We start from the raw sequence: 17,577 nt of genomic DNA on the forward strand, positions 1-17,577 counted from the left end.
ATTAATAATCAAAGTTAAGATTGAGTATGAGATTTTAGAGAAGAAAAGCTGGTTTTGAAAAATCTAGAAATATAACCAACACATTTGAAAAAGCAATTTTGTAGTTTTGTTGTTGATTCAAAAGACAAAAAGTCCAGCATCTCAGGTTTCTAAGGATTATCTCCGGCTCTGGAAGAGGAGAGGTGTACCTGCTGTGTAGATGTCAAAATAGGTGGGCTTATTGGCGATGTTGCTGGCAACTTCCAAGCCTGGGCCTTTCGCAGTGACTTTACTGGCATCTCCCTGGGCCTTGTCGACATTCACCTCGAATGGGCTCTTGGAGATGTGCTGTCCTGCAAAGAGGACTGTGACCTACAAATGACAGGCAGGGGAGACATCATCACTTCTTGCTCGGTGAGACCACCTCCTCCTCCATCTTCCTGAGCATACACACAAAGGTCCTGGAACCAGGAGCTCTGGGGAAGCGGCCTCAGTGGGACTCCCATCCGACTCTACCAACCACACAGCTGGGCCTGGGACATCAGGCCTTTAGCCAACTAAAACACACCAGACATGCCTAGACTAGCCTCTATAGTGGCATATGCACAAGCACTTCAGTCTCTAGACACCAGATTCTTTAAGGCAGCTGCAAAAGGGACCACTGTCCCCGTGGAATATCATGTAGGATTTCAAATCTAAGAGTCAAAGTATTTTTCACAGGAACAACACCATTTTCAGATACATGGATTTGAGACATAAGATAGATTTCTATCTAAACTCTGAGTCGAAGTCCTCATCTTTTAAATTCTTAGGGTTATCGGATTGGGTGGGCCACTGGCCTCCACTCTAGTCAGCTGGCCTTCTCCGCATCCAGGCTTTGATGCTGACAAAGCCTCCGGAGCACTGTGAAGACCGATGCTGAAGGAAGAGCTAAAGACAAAGAGCCCATAGCTCAGCATTTACACTCCAGGCTTGCAGTTCCAGTTGTTAGTCATCTCGGTGGAGTCAGAAAAATCTTACGACACTGCAAAGAATTTAATGGAATTGAACCAATCTGCATGGAGTAGCGATTATCTCAAGTCTGATTCACAGGGATCTGAGATTTTTGACAATGAACATGGATACTTGTATAAACAGAAAGAGAAATCAGAAGAGAATTTAAGGGACTTTCCAGATGGTCCGAAGGTGAAGAGTCCACCTGCCAGTGCTCAACCCTTGGTCGGGGAAGATCCCACGTACCATGGAGCAACTGGGCCCACGCACCACAGCAAGAAAAGCCACCGCAACGAGAAGCCCGCACAACGCAACTGGAGGAAGCCCCCACTTGCCACAACAAGAGAAAGCCTGCAAGAAGCAACGAAAATCCAGTGCAACCATAGATAGATAGATAATAAATAGACGTGAACTTAAGAAAACCACGCTTCTTCTGCATCTATCAAAGCAAGCACAGAGAGCATTCAAGCAAAGGCCATGATGTCTTATCTTACTTTGTGCAGTCCGGTGACCTTGGGCAGATACTCCACAGAGTATGTCTTGTTCTTATCGCTGTCAGGGGTCACGAGTGCCTAGGAGGGAAGATGAGTGACAGTTAGAGAAGGCACCGGTGTGAGTAAAAGTGTGCTGTGCTCGCCAAGGGCCCATGGCAAGGTGCCAGGCCAAGAACCTGCCCTGGCTCTTCTCTGGCCCACCACTCCTGCAGGAAGCTCCGAGAGGAGCAGCCTGAAGTTATGGAAACCATGTCACATTAGCACACAAGTCAGGCCTCCATCGTCTCAGGGCTGTTACCTTTCCAGATGAGAGAGACTATGAAGCTAGGAACCTAACCTTTTATTGGCCCAGTAGTTATTAAGAGCTTATGAAACACCAAGCCCAGGGACAGGTGCCAAAAATAAATCAGGCACGATTCCTGCCTCAGTGGGAGAAACAGACAGTCATGCCGATAAACGTAGGACTTCAGATGGTGCTCAGCGCTAGGAATAAAATACAGTCTCAAGAAGATAGGCAGACAGAAGAAACAGTATGTGCAGAGGTCCTGAGGGAGGAACCAGAGGATGATCAGCATGGGGAAAGCGTCGGGAATCAGTATTGCTACTGGACTGTACTTTATCAGTAACAATAGTTAAATGCAATATTTTATTGTATTATATAATGTGTGTCCTTGGGTATCAATTTATATGATACTTTAAACACAACCCTTAGGCAAGTGAATTTAACTGCTATAAGACTCAGGATTCTTTTTTTTTTTAAAGAAAAAAAAAAGCTTTTATTTCGAGCTTTAATAAGAAAAATAGAGACACAACTAGTTCCTGGCCCTGTTATAAGGGCCAAAGTTTCCATGGGATACTAACAGGAGAGGCAGCCTCCTCCAACATACCTCCTCTTTGTTCCCTTCTGGGTCCTCAACAAACACCATGACATCACCTTGCCCGGCGCTGATTGTGTCCACGGTGAACTTGGCCGGCTGCTTCACCATGTTCCCAGTGGGCTCGATACCTGTTCACAGGTTTACACAAGCACATTACAAACTGGCTCAGGCCCCAACAGTGTCTCCTTCAGGGAAATGAGACAGGAAACCCATTCCTGCTTCTGCCATGTGGGAGATGGTGACAAACCATGATGGGGATAATCAGGTCAAAAACTCACGAATTTGGGGACTTCCTTCATGGTCCAGTGACTAAGACTTCATGCTCCCAATGTAGGAGCCCAGGTTTGTTCCCTAGTCGGGGAACTAGATCCCACATGCTACAACTAAGACTCAATGCATCCAAATAAATTTTGTAAAATAACTCAAATCTTGTCCTCGGTATTTAAGCAATATTCAGTTCTGAAATATTCAGAGAACTTCAGTCAAAAGGCTACATTGTATGACTGTGAAAATGATGTGGGAACTAGAAGTAGGGCTTGCCTTGGGGAAGAAGACAAAGTGTGATTCATTTTTTGTTAAAGACCATTTTTGTTTTGTTTTGTTTTTGGCTGAACCATGCAGCTTGCAGGATCTTAGTTCCCTGAGCAGGGACTGAACCCAGATCATCACAGTGAAAGCTCCAAGTCCTAACCACTGGACGACCAGAGAATTCCCTAAAGATCATTTTTGTATTACTTAAAATGTTTTAAATATTGCACTTATTTTTACTTAAATTTGTAAGTTGAATGATTGAGCAAATTAATTTGAGATAGAGTAGCATACAAGTGTAAGAATTAATAATACCCTTTACCTAGTTTCCCAAATGGATACATCCCACAAAACTCTAGTACAATATCACAAGTCACGGCACAATCCAGATACAGAACATTTCTACCCCACAGGGAACTCTCATAGCGATCTTTCATAGCCATCCCTTTTGTAACCCTTCACAGTACTAATCTGCTCTTCATCTCTAATTTTATCATTTTCAAAATGTCATATAATGGAATCACACATTATATAACCTTTGGGGATTAGCTTTATCCACAAGCATCATTCTCTGCAGTTTCATCCAGGATGCTGCCTGTATCAGAAGCCTGTTCTTTCTACCATTGAGTAATATTCCACGATATGGACGCACCACTGCTTGTTTAACCATTCACCCAGCGAAGGACATCTAGGTTGTTTTCAGTTGTCTATTACTGATAAAGCTGCTATAAACATTCATACACAGGACTGTGTACAAATGTTAAGCTTTTATTCCTCTGGCTAAATGTTAAGGAGCGAAATTGCTTGGGTTTCTCTCAGTGTCTTGAAGCTGTAGATTTATGTTCTGTTTTTTTGGTTTTTTTTTTTGCTAAATTTAGGAATTTTTCAACCATTCAAGGAATTCACTACAGTGCCAGTCTTCAGACCCAGGATCTCTAGCTGCTTTGCCTTAATCTCTTTCTGAGACTCCTTACATTTACCCTGTAGAAAATTCCCAGGGGTTTTAGTTGCACTTAGTGGGAAGCATTAGAAAAAGTACTTCTACTCCATCTTCCCAGCAGTATTACTTTTTTAAAAGTTTTTATTATTATTATTATGGAGAATCCTCAACCTATACAGACAAAGAGAGATATTAAAATGAATCCCACGTACCTATCACTGAGCTTCAACTACTGTCAACTCACAGCCTATCTTGTTTCACCGCTTCATTCTCACCTCTTTTCTCCTCTTGTATTATTTGGATACAAACCCTAGTCCTCTTAGTTTTCATCCATAAATATTCACTACGTATCTTTAGAAGATATTTTTAGAATGCCCACATCAAAAAATAAAGATAATTCCTTAATAATATCAAATGGAATTCCTTAATAACATCAAATTTTCAGTGTTCAAAGTCTTAGAAGTGTCACAAAAATAAATAAATAAAATATTTTGGATCTTAAAAAAAAGTCTAATGAATTTTTTTTAACAGTTTAAATAGGACCAAATAATGTTCACATGTTACAATTGGTTGCTAAACCTCTCAAACCTCATGTACTCCCTAGATTTCTCTTCATCTCTTCTTTTCTTTCCCATTGGTCTGCTTGAAGACATTGGGTCATTTGTTACTATAGCTGGATGTATATTAGCTTTCCAATAAATAATTTAAGAAAAACTGGTGGTTAGATAGTTATATAACATATCCTGTTAGGTAAAAAAATGCAAATTGAAGAAAATATACAGTTTGAACTCATTTCAGCATAGAAAAATGGCTAGAAAAGAATACCTCCAACTCTGAAGGGAAAAAATGGGGCTAGCAGCTAAGAAATAGGACTTTGAATTGTTGCTTTCTAACTTTTTCTTTTGCTTAAAATTTATATAACAATTATGTCATTTAACAGAGATTTGATCATGCACTTAAAATATTTACAAATATTTATAAATACCCACTCCATCTAACTCCAACAGCCTGCAGAGTCAGCCTATCCAAGGCCGGAGACTGGGCTCATCTCTGGCTAACCATGGTTGGTTAGGAAGCAGAACCACATCTATTTCAGAGACAATGTTTCCCATGCAGAGAAACCACTGTTCCCTAGGATTACTCAGAACTAAACGTGCTGAGGGCTTCCTATGCAGTGGATGCTCCATACAGAACACAGGTTTCACTAAAGGCTTCTGCTTGCCCATGGATACACGCTTTCAGCATGCTGAACCCTGCCAGGGAGCCCATCACAAAGGCCTGCTTGTGGCTGTAGGTTCATATCACGCCAGCCTTCCCTCCTTCCAGTCAATGGGTCTCAGTGAACAGATCTGCAAATGCTGACCAGCTGGTAACTGCAACTTGGTTAACACCAACTCTTTAAAGAAGATGAAACATTCTCTAGGTCTTGGTTCTGTCAGCAGAAACAAAGCAACATGGCCACACAGGAGAGAACAAATTGCCCCTCCCCTTTGTTTCATCAAGGACAAGGTAATACCTAAGGTGCTGCCCACTTGGCCTCACATGTGGCCCTGTTCCCTAAAATGACCATTCTGTCTTTCTACTTAACAAAAAAATTAAACATAGAATTACCATATGATCCAGCAATTCCACTTCTACATATATCCCCCCAAAATTGAAAGTAGGGACTCAGATACTTGTATACATATGCTCACAGCAGCATTATTCACAATAGCTAAAAGGTATTAAAAAACCCTGAATGTCCACTAACAGAAAAATGGAAAAACAAAATGTGGAATATGCAGACAACGAAATATTATTCAGCTTGAAAAAGGAGTGAAATTTTTATACATGCAACAACATGAATGAATCTTATAAACCCTATGCTACATACAGTAAACCAAACACAAAAGGGCAAATATCAATACTGTGTGAGTCCACTTACAAGGTACCCAGAAGAGGCAAAGCCATAGAAACAGACTGAGGCCAGGAAAAGGGGACGACTGAGGATGAGATGGTTGGATGGCATCACCGACTCGAGGGACGTGAGTCTGAGCAAACTCGGGGAGATGGTGAAGGACAGGGAAGCCTGCTGAGCTGCAGTCCATGGGGTTGCAAAGAGTTGGACACAACTTAGTGACTGAACAACAACAACAACATAGAAACAGAAAGCAGAATGGCACTTGCCAGGGCCCGGGGAAGTGGGGATGGAGAGTTGCGTTTAGTGGATACAGAGTTTCAGTTCGGGAAGATGCAAAAAGTTCTGGAGATGGAGAGAGGTGATGGTTTCACAACACAGTGAACATACGAATATACTTAATGTCTTAGGTGCACCTAAAAAGAGTTAAATTAGTGAATGTTATGTTATAGGCATTTTACCATGGTACAAAAATACAAAAGATACATATATATGTGTGTGTGTGTTTCCTCCCTAAGTATATAAAACTTACAGAGTCAAACGAAGGAAATGGCAATGACTAGCCACATTCCTTAGCTGCAACAAGAGGTCATTTTCTAGAAAACAGCACTGTGAAAGGAAACCGTTTCACATTAACAACAGGGAAACTGGACACCAGCGATAAGCTTATTGCAAACAAGCACTTTATGCCTTGATTAGATTCAATCCATTTGACCAATTTTGTTGACAAAGAGGTTTGGCTGTTTGCAACTTTTCTGCCTTTAAGGGAAGCATAACCTTTCAAATCAGATTCCTTATTCCTGCCAGCGTCTTTGACTATGGCTTAGAGAGAGCACTTTTAAAGCATGCAGGGACGTGCCAACCTTCACTCGACTGCACTGTGGGTACAGCTTTGAACAAAGTCCCCTGTCTCGATATAACACAAATGATGGCACAGAGCCCACTTCATTGCCAAAAGGACTTCAAATGGCAAGTAGGTCTGCTCCAGAACTCTCTGTCCTCTTAATCATGCTGAAAAAGACAAGAATGGGGCTACAACAGCGCACACTCAGCACACTGCCCTGGTCGTGTGTCATTTCAAGACTAAGCTGATGCCAAGTAGGGCACTGCTAACTTCAAAGGGAATGAGTGGATAGACAAGTGCTCTACATTTTTAGAAAGTCAATGCCATTTAAAAAAAGAAGAAAAGAAAGTTAGGGAAAATTATTCTAGATTAAGAGTTTCAGATAAAGTAACAAGCAAATGTAGAAAGTGAGTCTTAATCAGATCTCGGTGTGTAAAACAAGAAAAACTGTAAAACAGACAACTGTAGGACAAGAGAGAAATTTAATTATAAACTGCATATGAGCTGTTATGAAATGATTGTCCTATTTTCTTATGTGATAATGAATACTATGGTTACATAAGAGGATGTTCTATCCTTAGGAAAGGTTTGCTTAGTTCTGAGGAGCAAAATGTTGCCATGCCTGCAATATATTTTTGAACAGTTCAACAATCACACACATGCACACACACACATAGCAAGAGAACACATTAGAATGTTAAGAGCAATAGGCAGTTTATAGGAAATCTGGGAAAACATGGGAAATACTTTGTGTGTGTGTTACCCTAATTGCAATTATGAAAATAGAATGTACTCTTCCCCCTCACCACAGAAAAGAGAATAAATTGTATCCTGTTGTACTAATTTTTACCAGAAACCACACTGGGCTGAAATGCAACTGTTTTCTGTAAAAAAAGCTAACAGGCTTGAAGTCAGGTGCCAACCAGAAAACCAAATTCCTCAGAATGCCTCTGACCTACTCTAACGTTTCGAGCAGAACACTCCTGGCAGCTGGCTGGGAGATTATAAACAGGATGTCTTAGCAAGGAAGTATCTGCCAGGGGTTAACAATAGCTCCCACTGCATCTGGAAACCTGCAGAGCTTTCACATAACCAAAAGGAGAAATGAATCTGCAGTCAGAAAACCCAGGCTCCTGCTACACCCCACCATGGTAATCTGGGAGACCTCCCCATTCACCTTCTCCCTCCACGCCAACGTCCCCTTTCCTTTGTGGATTGGGCCTCTGATTGCTCATCTGAAAAATGGAAGGAAGAGCCCTTTCTTTATCTCAGGGTTACTGCATCCAAATCACAAAGTATAAACTCATCCATCTCCATTACATTAAAGTAGCACTGTTCTTGGAAGCCTAGATTCACAAGACAGAAAAGGATGGAAATAAACACAAGGACCTTTAGGTAAAGAAGAAAAAAAAAAAAAGCTATCTGACAAAGGAGGCCTGGGATGTCTTTAAATATTAAGCTTACACATTCTCGATCCTGAATAATCAAGACCACAGTGGCTGATTCATGTTGCTATATGACAGAGACCAACAGCATATTGTACAGCAATTATCCTCCAATTAAAAATAAACAAATTTAAATAAACACACAAATAAAAATGAATAATCAAGACCAGAGGACAAGCCTCGAATCCGACATGACCAGTACTTACCTCTACCATAGGCCCTGGCTTTCTTGGGGTTGAGTTTGGGTTTAAGGGGAGCTCCAGGCTTGAGCTTGGCTTTGGGGAACTGGGACAGGTAAGTCATCACTGAGTGTTCATCCACATCCGGGTGAATAATTTCTTCAGGAGTGATGACCTAGAATAATAACAGGGTAGATGAACACCCAGAACATAGCACTTTGCAAGTACTGACGTTTTTGCAAACATCTCTTAAACTAACAACTACAAGTATAAAGACATTGAGTCAGCTTCTCAATAAAGTGAAACTGCATCAAACTGGCATGCCAAGATTAGTTTTTGTGTGTTGTTTTTTTTTTAAAAAAAAAAAAACCTTTTAGAAGTGTCACCATTACCTTTGGAAGCTAAAGACCTTCTCCAGACAATTCTGTATGTAATTTCCAGAGGTTCAAACCTCCCCACAAAAAAGGCTACCCACTCTCCTTTCCAGAAAGACTAATCTCTATCAAGTAAGGCAGAAGAAGAAACAAGAACACATGGGATTAAAGCATATTGCCAAAATATTTACTCTTTTATCTAGTGTCTACATTTCTATTTACTCAGCTTCTACTAAAAAAAAATAAATAAATAAAACCAAAATGAGATAATGCAATGACATTAGATATGTGGTCTAAGAAACAGACTGAATGCTTGTGTCCTCCCCTAATTCATATGTTAAAGGCCTAACCCCGGGTGTGATGGTATTAGGGGGTGGGGCCTTTGGGAGGTAAGTAGGTCTGGATGAGACCATGCGGGTAGAGGCCCCACGATGGGACTGGCGCCCTCACAAGAAGAGGAAGAAAGGCCTGTGCTCAGTTTCTCACCACCACCTGAGGGCACAGCCAGAAGTCAACTGGCAGATGTGTGCAAGCCAGCAAGAGAGCCTTCACCAAGAACCTAATTTCTTGTCACACCTTTATCTTGGACTTCCCAACCTTCAGAACTGAGAAATAAATAAATGTCTGTTGTCTAAGCCACCTGGTCAATAGTATTGTTAAAACAGCCTGAGCTAAGACACGTCTCAATACGTTTATAAAGCCATTTTCAAAATAGGAAAGGGGAAATTTCTCCTGACATTCAGCTTAGGAGCAAGATTAGATCCTTGCTAAATAGGTGGACTCCCTGAAGGTGTCATAGCCCCAGTTCCACCACTTGATCCAGCCCTAAATAGCAAAAACAAGTTCTCCTGCACCTGCACCCAGTAAACCATACCTCTTCGGAGTAACAGAAGTCTCTCATGCACCAGATCAACCAAATTCAGATGAACAACATTATGTGCCCAGCTTCTCTCACTCCATGGTAAAAGAAAAAAAAAAAAAAGCCCAAACAGGAAATATTCTGATAATTAGCCTGCGGCAACAAGATAGCTATTTGGGTTTGTACACTTGCCTCCAATACATTCCGCAAAATGCAGGATGTGCATTGATTTGGCATTTCTTTTAGGCAGCTCCTTCAACAATTTTACACACTGCCAAAATCACATGAACACCAAAAGGAGATGGATTTCGGTTTAAAGGGAGATGAAAAACAAATCATACAACTTCTTGAAGGTGGAAGAGCCAAGGAATGGGCCTTGGAGCAGAGACATGATGCCAAAGCCAAACCAAAGAAATACAGGCAAGATTTTCTACCTTCCAAGGGATCCTGATACAAATACACTGACCTCAGCTCTGAATACCAACTTAAGACCTTAAAAGAGTCTGTAATGAGGTCATTCATTGCCTGGCACGGGCTACCCATAACTCTTCTTGACCGAGTCTTTGAACATGGGAGTCATGATGTCAGGAGATGCTATTTAAACTCCTTGGAGGGCTTAGAAGATTGGACCTCAACTAAGCAACGTGGCTACAGCAGATGGTGTCCAGGACATATTCAATTTCTAAGTTCCCTTGTTATATTCCTATGTTAGGATTACAGGCAATACAAATTCTCCCACAATTTCCATTAATGGCAGATTATCTTGGTTTACATTTCTTTAAGAGTTCTAAGTGACTTTCTTAAAGATACTGGATTTACAAATGTTTCATAGCTGAAAAATGGTCAAATATTGGCAATTTCTTATGGTTAAGGTCAAGATTTGCAGTCTGGCTTCCAAACATGGCCTCTGTGATCTTTGGAAAAGAAATATACTAGAAAATCTGTCACATGTAACAGTAAAGATTTTTAGGGAATCTACATGTACCTAGGCAGTGCAGTGATAAAGAATCTGCCTGCCAGTGAAGGAGATGCAAGAGATGTGGGTTTGATCCCTGGGTTGGGAAGATTGGCTGGAGTAGGAAATGACAAACCACTCCAGTATTCTTGCCTGGAAAATTCCATGGACAGAGGAGCCTGGTCAGCTACAGTCCCTAGAGTCGCCAAGAATCGGACACGACTGAGCAGACAGACAGACAAGTATCTAAGTCAATGAGAATCTATTAAAATGGATAAACTGAGACAGATGGAAGAGGGCCCCAGACAATGCTCCCTGAAAGCTGACCACTGGGGAGGTCAGACTGCCTGCAAGACCACGAGGCATGCACAGGGCATCAGAGGAAGCAGCTCGGTGGGACATGCATGCTGTACACGTACCTGTGGGACGCCTAGCCAGTCGTCTGCCTGCTGCATGGCTTCTCGTGCATTATCCACAGGCTTTCGTGGATCCCAGGATTCCCAGTCTGGGCAAAGACCTGTTAACAGCACACAAAAGATGCTCTTGGTGTTAACTAACTGAGAGGTGAAAGCAACTCAGTGCCTAAACTAAACTCAGTCTCTTGAGAGAACAGTTTCTTCCAAAAATCTTAGTGAACTGTATGCTTTCTGGGCCAAATGTATCATGGGTATGACTACACCAGGGTAGAAATCACTCTGCCTGAGCTGAGACTTCTTCCGGTTGTTCTTCTTGCATTCAGGTAGAGATTATCCATTCCTTGATGGGGTGGTATAAATAAACAAACAAAGCCTATAAAACCATTTGGGCCTGGTGTCTTTTAGGAAGTGAGATTTTTTTTGACACATCACACTCCTATTTCTCTGCTCTGGTGACCAAATGTGTTGGGTTGACATCAGCTGAGTGTCCTATAATTTCACTGAATTCTGACAGTATCTACCTAAAAATAGCATCAGAAGCCACAAGTTAAGGGCTCAGTTCCACAAGATTCCCTGACCCCTAACTCATTCAGAGCTGGGCTTCTGACTACAAATCAGAGGTTCCTACCACCTGCTCCTCAGGTTGGATCATTTCCTAGAGTGGCTCACAGAACTCAGGAAAACAGTTTACTTACTGGGTTACTGGTTTATTATAAAGGATCTTATAAAATGGAAGAGATGCATAGGGCAGGTGGGAGAAGGGGCAAGGAACTTCCATGTCTTTTCAGGCATGCCACCCTCCCAGGACCACTCGTTCACCAACTGGAAGCTTCCCAAACCCTGTAGTTCAGGGATTTTTATAGCAGCTTCATTACATGCACTGATCACATCACCTAATGTTAGTTACTAACTCAGTCTTTATCCTCTCTTCCCTTCCTGGAGGTCAGGAGACAGGGGCAAAGGTTCCAATCCTCTAATCACTGGTTGATTCCCCTAACATCTAGCCCCCATCCTTAAGGGCATTCCAAAAGTTACCTCATTAATAAACTCAGGCATGGTTGAAAGACACCACCTGGTAAATTTCAAGGGTTTTAAGAGCTCTGTGCCAGGAAAGGTGACAAAGACCAAACATATATTTCTTATTATAAGTTACAATATCAAAATTCCAAGCCTGGATATAGCTACAAAGACTGGACTAGGATCCTGTACATTTAAAACATTCACTTGCTCAAAGATCTAAATCTAGAATCATCTCAAAATCTTTGTACGCACAAGAAGTACAGGATTGGACTAAAAATCCCCAGGTTTAAACTGGAAAGAGGCATCCTAAAATGTGTCTTTGGGTGAAAGCAAGGACAAGGGCACTGGGAAATGAACTAATGCTGAGCTTCTAGTTACTTCTGGATGGCACAGCTTACAGGCTCTCAAGGAAGACTGGGGACTGGGACCATCCTCCTTCCCTCTCTCCAGTTGACACCAGCTAGTTGTATTCATTGAGAACCACTAGCTTAGTTAATACTAATGTGCCCAGCATATACAAAGCAATCAGTAAATCAAAAATACGATTGTTAGAGTAGATTTTTTATTAAAAACAATTTTGGAGGTGCACACAAACACAAGCTCTGTTTTTTCTATTGAGTGTAACAGCAAACTCTACCCATCAATCTAAACCCTCCAGTGAGGGTAATTACTACCTTGGTGTACATTCAACCACTCAGAAAAGAGGAGCCCATCAAGGGTGGAAAAGGCTCCAACTGGATTCTGACCAAGAACTATTTCACAGCAATGCAGAAAGAAAAGGGAGTAGAAAGCCATATATAGTCAACCCAGTGGTTGATAAAAATGGGTACTTTCCACTCAATAAATGTTTTTAGATTTTCATGCCAAACCACCTAATAGGGCACATGTTGAAGCCAACGGGAAACTAGGCACCACTGTGGGAAGCGGGGGAAGAAGCAGGACTTGGGGTCTGGAAGCTACACTCGAGGTCTGCTTAGAGCATGAAGGCCTTCATTCAGAATTTGGGTAAATAACTCCATGCTCAAACAAGTCTATGGAAAGTCTTGTATGACTTTTCATCAGAAGGCAAATGAAGCCATTTTTAGTTCCTTTAGACACCTTGCAATCAGCTAAAAACCAGGACAAATACAGCAGTCACAGCAAACCTAGCTTTCCCACTGAAAACCAGGTGATTTAGGGGTCAACAATCCCCCCACTCTGGAAGAGATGGCTCTGGCAGCCATGGGCACTTACCTGGAGCACAACTGTCTACCAAGGCTCCCAGGGCTTTGCCGTCTTGCCAGTTTTGGTTGAAGTTGGTGATGGGCAAGTAGGGGATCTTGTTCTGAATCCACCCAAGCAGCCTCTGCTTTGGTGTCTGCTTCTTGGCATCATCGTCTCCTTCATCCTCCCACACGGGCATGGAGATGGAGTAGTGGAGGATGAGCGTCCACACCAGGCCCAAGATGAGCTTCAGGTTCCCGTCCACGATGGCTTTGCTGTCTGAGCAGAGAAACACAGGCAGGGTCAAGCCTCCAGCCACCCAGGTGTGAATCAGTCTTTTTAGAAAGTAAATGAAAGCCTCAACTGTTAGAGACCCACACTGAGCTATTTAAGAGTGAAAGGATGTCATGCTGGCATCAGTTTCAAAATACTTGAGGTGCAGAGATGATAAAATTCCAAAATGTTGTTAACTGGTGTCAGTGGATCATGAGTACGTAAGAACACATTATTCTGTGGTCTCTAGTTTTGATCACTGTTTTGGTTTTTTTTGACGCACAGATGATGGGATCTCCATTCCTGCCCAGGGATTAAACCCACACTCTGTACTGGAAATGTGGATTCTTAACCACTGGACCACTAGGGAAGCCCCCCCATTGTTTCTATTTTTAGATGCATTTGAAATTTTCCATTATAAAAAATCTTTTTTTTAATTTCAAGAAATCATTTCAGAAATATAGACAATGAAAAGAGGTGGCTGCATTCCTGTTAACCAGGCAGTATGCCAGCTAACAGACTGTGTATACATGTATGTGTGTTTGTTGTCCTGAATTTACATTATACTACATGATCAGTCTTGAAATCTTTCTTTTCACTAATCACAATGTCACAGATATCTTTTCCCTATAAAAAGATACTTCTGGTACTTCTCTGGCGGTCCAGCGGCTAAGACTCCATTCTCTCAATACAGGGGCCCAGGTTTGATCCCTGGTCAGGGAATTAGATTCTGCGTGCCTCAACTAAAAAGATACCACATGAGAGAACTAAGACTTGGTACAGACAAAAAAAAAAAGTTGCTTCTGTTTACACACCCATCTACAGATTTCAGAGGCCACTGTCCCTCAAATCTCACCAATACTGGGTGTTACCAATCATGTTCATCTCTGTTTCTCTGACAAGTTAGTCATTCATAAAAGGAAGTCACTAACAGTTGAGCAAAGTGTTGCCAGGAGGACAGGTGACTAGACAAAGGCATGGCCCCCTTTCTAGTCATTTCCCAGCTTAACGGGACATGCCCTGCCACTGGCCAGCCCCTCCTGGAACTCTCACTGAAACTGTTTCTACTTCCCACTCCCCTTGGCTTCCCTGTGACTCTATCCAACCTCCAACTACACCCACCAAAATTCAAACATTATCTCCAAGATAACTATCTGTCTGTCTGTCTCTCCATGTCTTATAACCTTTTCCCACCAAACAACCTCTGTTGCAATCCCCCATTCTGCCAGGACCCCAAAGTGAAAATGTCAGAACCTTCTTGGACTCTCCTTCAAAGCCTTGGTGCAGTTCTCACAATTCCCTCCCTACCTCTTGGCAAATCCTTTTCTACACTGTCCCCCAAATATGGAGCCCCTCCTCCCCTCTGATTCCTCAACAGCCATGAAACTCCACCATTGTTCACAGAACCCAGACCCATCCTTCTGGTAGGGTACCTATATGCCTCCCAATTCACCAACTGCCCAGAGTCAAATTCTTTAAACATTCAGCACCTTGAGAGACCCACATAACCTCTACCTGCTTTTCTACCTCTGTCACCATCACCCATCACCCTCTACAATCCAGGCTCAAAGACTCCCATTCCTGAAGCACATCTTGCTTTGAACCCCCTGGACATCTCCACCTGTTCTGTATCCCCTTTGATGGGAAGGCCCTTTACCCTAACCTCCTGCAGGATAAACCCTGGGGCATCATTCAAGGGCCATATCTATTATAAACAGTGCACTTCACTCCCACCAGCCTATGTGTGACCACACCAGGGTCCTCTTACGGCAAGGACCACTCTACCCTCAGCCTCCTCCAACCCCCAGGGCTGTGAGCACCGGACGGGGAGTAACTGAGCTTCTTCATCTTGCAGCTCCCCACGCCCTGTCCCTCCCACCCACTGACCGCAAGCCACCTGAATGTTGGTTAAACACACATCAAAATTCACTGAATGAAACTCAACTGCAACCACATGAAAAATAAACTCACATGCTCTGCAGGAGTAAATGGCATGCCATTCAAAACTGAAAGGGTGGGTATTTCTTGTTTTTAATCAAACTGTTTACTGTTATGTCCTCTTACAAAGGTAAAAAAAAACCCTCTTAAAACCCCACACCCAAACCCACAGAAATCAAAGGTAATTTCATGGTTACAGATTTAGTCACAACAAGACTTGATCCCATAAAATGACAGAGTTAAGGGCTGGTAAGACGCACTGAATGTAAGTGATCCTCATTCAAAGTTAAGGTACCCAGCGATTTTCTACACGATGAACTGTACGACTAATGTTTACACGTGACTGTCCGATAATTCACAGGACCCAGTAACAAATGAAAATGCAGGATTCTTTGTCCAGAAGCATTAAGAATATCAAGACGGCAACAGCAGAGCATGAAACCAAGCACATAGAACCTTTGTGAGTATGGGGCCCTGTACAGCTGCCCAGTCTGTGCAACCACAATGGCAGCTCTGCTTCTGAGGTCCTGTGGTCAATAAAGGAGCAGCGATCTGCATGAAACACTGAACCCTCCATATGAGCATCCTTGGATGCTCATATTCATTCTCCTGGACCAACTGCCAGTCCTTGACCATAACTGAGATTTTTGGATTAGATGCCCTGTTACAAGTCTGTCTTTAAAGTGCTACTGATTAGTGAGTTACTACCTATGGATGGCAAAAAAAAAAATCGGGTCAAACAATTTTCCATGTCCACTTCCTTTATTCAACTTAAAGAGCACAGAGCAGTTTTATGGGGGGAAGGGAGGGGATAGAAGCAGAGAGTATGCGTACTTATTGCTAATCAGGGAAACGAGTGTAACACGCGGGGTCAGATCTTGCAGCAGGCAGTATCTAACAGGTCAGAGTGTCACCCAGCCACGGGCATCAATGTGCAAAGCTCAAAGTTTCCTGAGTGATGTGCTAACTGCTTTACAAATGCAAACTTGCAGATTTCATCCATAAATCAAAACATGAAACCAGTTTGCTCTATTTTTACCCAGCTTACACATGTTGGTTTAAAGGAATGAGACATGAGTCTTTTCCAAAACGATTTTGGGGGAAATATGACCCAGTAAAAGTCGGAGTCAAATTTATGAAATGTACAATGCCCAGAACGTCTGTTTCCAATGAATTCAAGGTGGGTGTTCAACCGGGAAAGCCCCCATTAAGGTCTCATTGGGATAAATGATACTTTCGTTCTGCTATTCTAAGAAGCTGGAAGGAGAGCGGTCCTCATTCCAAAAGTGATTTTGACAGGTGAGAGTTCAAATGCTTCACTGAGCTCTTGGAACAATAAAAAGATGGCGACTTGCCCAAAAGGCCTCCCCCATTTCCACCCACATGAAATAGGAGACTCCCTGCGCCTTGAAAATGAAATGCTACACAGCGTCACAGTGTCCCTGTGTAACCATCACAGTTGACTACAGAATTTGCAGCCGTGAGCGTGCTCTGGGATGTTTATGCCGAGTGTAAACATGAAGCAGAGACGTAAAAAGAGGCAAGGGCCAGGTCAGCTGGAAGCCTCTTGGGCAGCATTCCACCTTCTGAGTTACTGAGCCTCTTTTAGGAATAAAATAAGGCAACGCCCAAGCTCCTATAATCTGCTTAGATCGGGTTGGTAACTGGCCACAAGTTTCTCCTCCCCAGATCCAGCCAATCACAGTCCCCACATAAATGGCTCGAGACAACACTAGCTCTCAAGCCACAAACACCTTCTGTGAACATACCTTCTGCAACTACTTCAAATTAGCCTGAGTTATATGTAAGTGAGGGTCATGTTAGTGCTTTTATGTTTGTTTTTTGGGTTTTTTAAAGCTAGAAAGTTAAACCCCATCTATTACACATCCTTTCAGCACGTCAGTTCCCCAGGCCTGGTAAGCAGCATTTTGGAATGGGTGCAGATATGAGGACAGAAACCAGCTCCTCTTAGGCAATCTTCAGCAGCATTTGAGAAATACCTCCTTTGTGGACAAGTCCCCACTGGGTCAGAAAGACGGTGCTGTTTCACCTCTCTCTATTCTTACAAGTAGAGGTGTGTGGACCCACACAACCATCGATACTCCTGCTACCTTCATGATGTCAACCTTCTCTCCCAGCTGTTGCCAGGGTGTCAGAAGTGGGGACCCAGGAGGAGAGGCCTGGGGGGGACACCATCCCTTATAAGGACAGCAAGGCATTCACTAGTCACAGTGCAGCCGGCTGCCAGGTCAGAAGCAGATGACATGTGGCTGAAGGAGTCCAGGACAGGTAGGGGTTTCAGGAAACCTCCTTCTAATGTGCTCTTGGGGACAACTCATCAAGGCCATGTGTGTGTGCTCAG

At 42.7% G+C, this 17,577-nt stretch overlaps 1 protein-coding gene across 7 annotated transcripts in view; it reads right to left on the reverse strand.

Moving 5' to 3' along the window:
• The window catches only part of FLNB (filamin B), a 139,449-nt gene that overhangs the window by 66,513 nt on the left and 55,359 nt on the right, over positions 1-17,577 (reverse strand). For all 7 annotated transcript variants that reach the window (XM_070360584.1, XM_070360583.1, XM_005898994.3 and 4 more), the window contains exons 2-7: positions 13,035-13,283; positions 10,785-10,882; positions 8,205-8,352; positions 2,354-2,472; positions 1,467-1,544; positions 189-351 (exon numbers count right to left, since the gene is read on the reverse strand). In XM_070360584.1, coding sequence (XP_070216685.1) covers positions 189-351; positions 1,467-1,544; positions 2,354-2,472; positions 8,205-8,352; positions 10,785-10,882; positions 13,035-13,283 — 855 coding nt within the window. The remainder of the gene's footprint in view (positions 1-188; positions 352-1,466; positions 1,545-2,353; positions 2,473-8,204; positions 8,353-10,784; positions 10,883-13,034; positions 13,284-17,577) is intronic.

The sequence above is a fragment of the Bos mutus genome, chromosome 22 (genome assembly GCF_027580195.1).
Source record: "Bos mutus isolate GX-2022 chromosome 22, NWIPB_WYAK_1.1, whole genome shotgun sequence".
NCBI lineage: Eukaryota > Metazoa > Chordata > Mammalia > Artiodactyla > Bovidae > Bos > Bos mutus.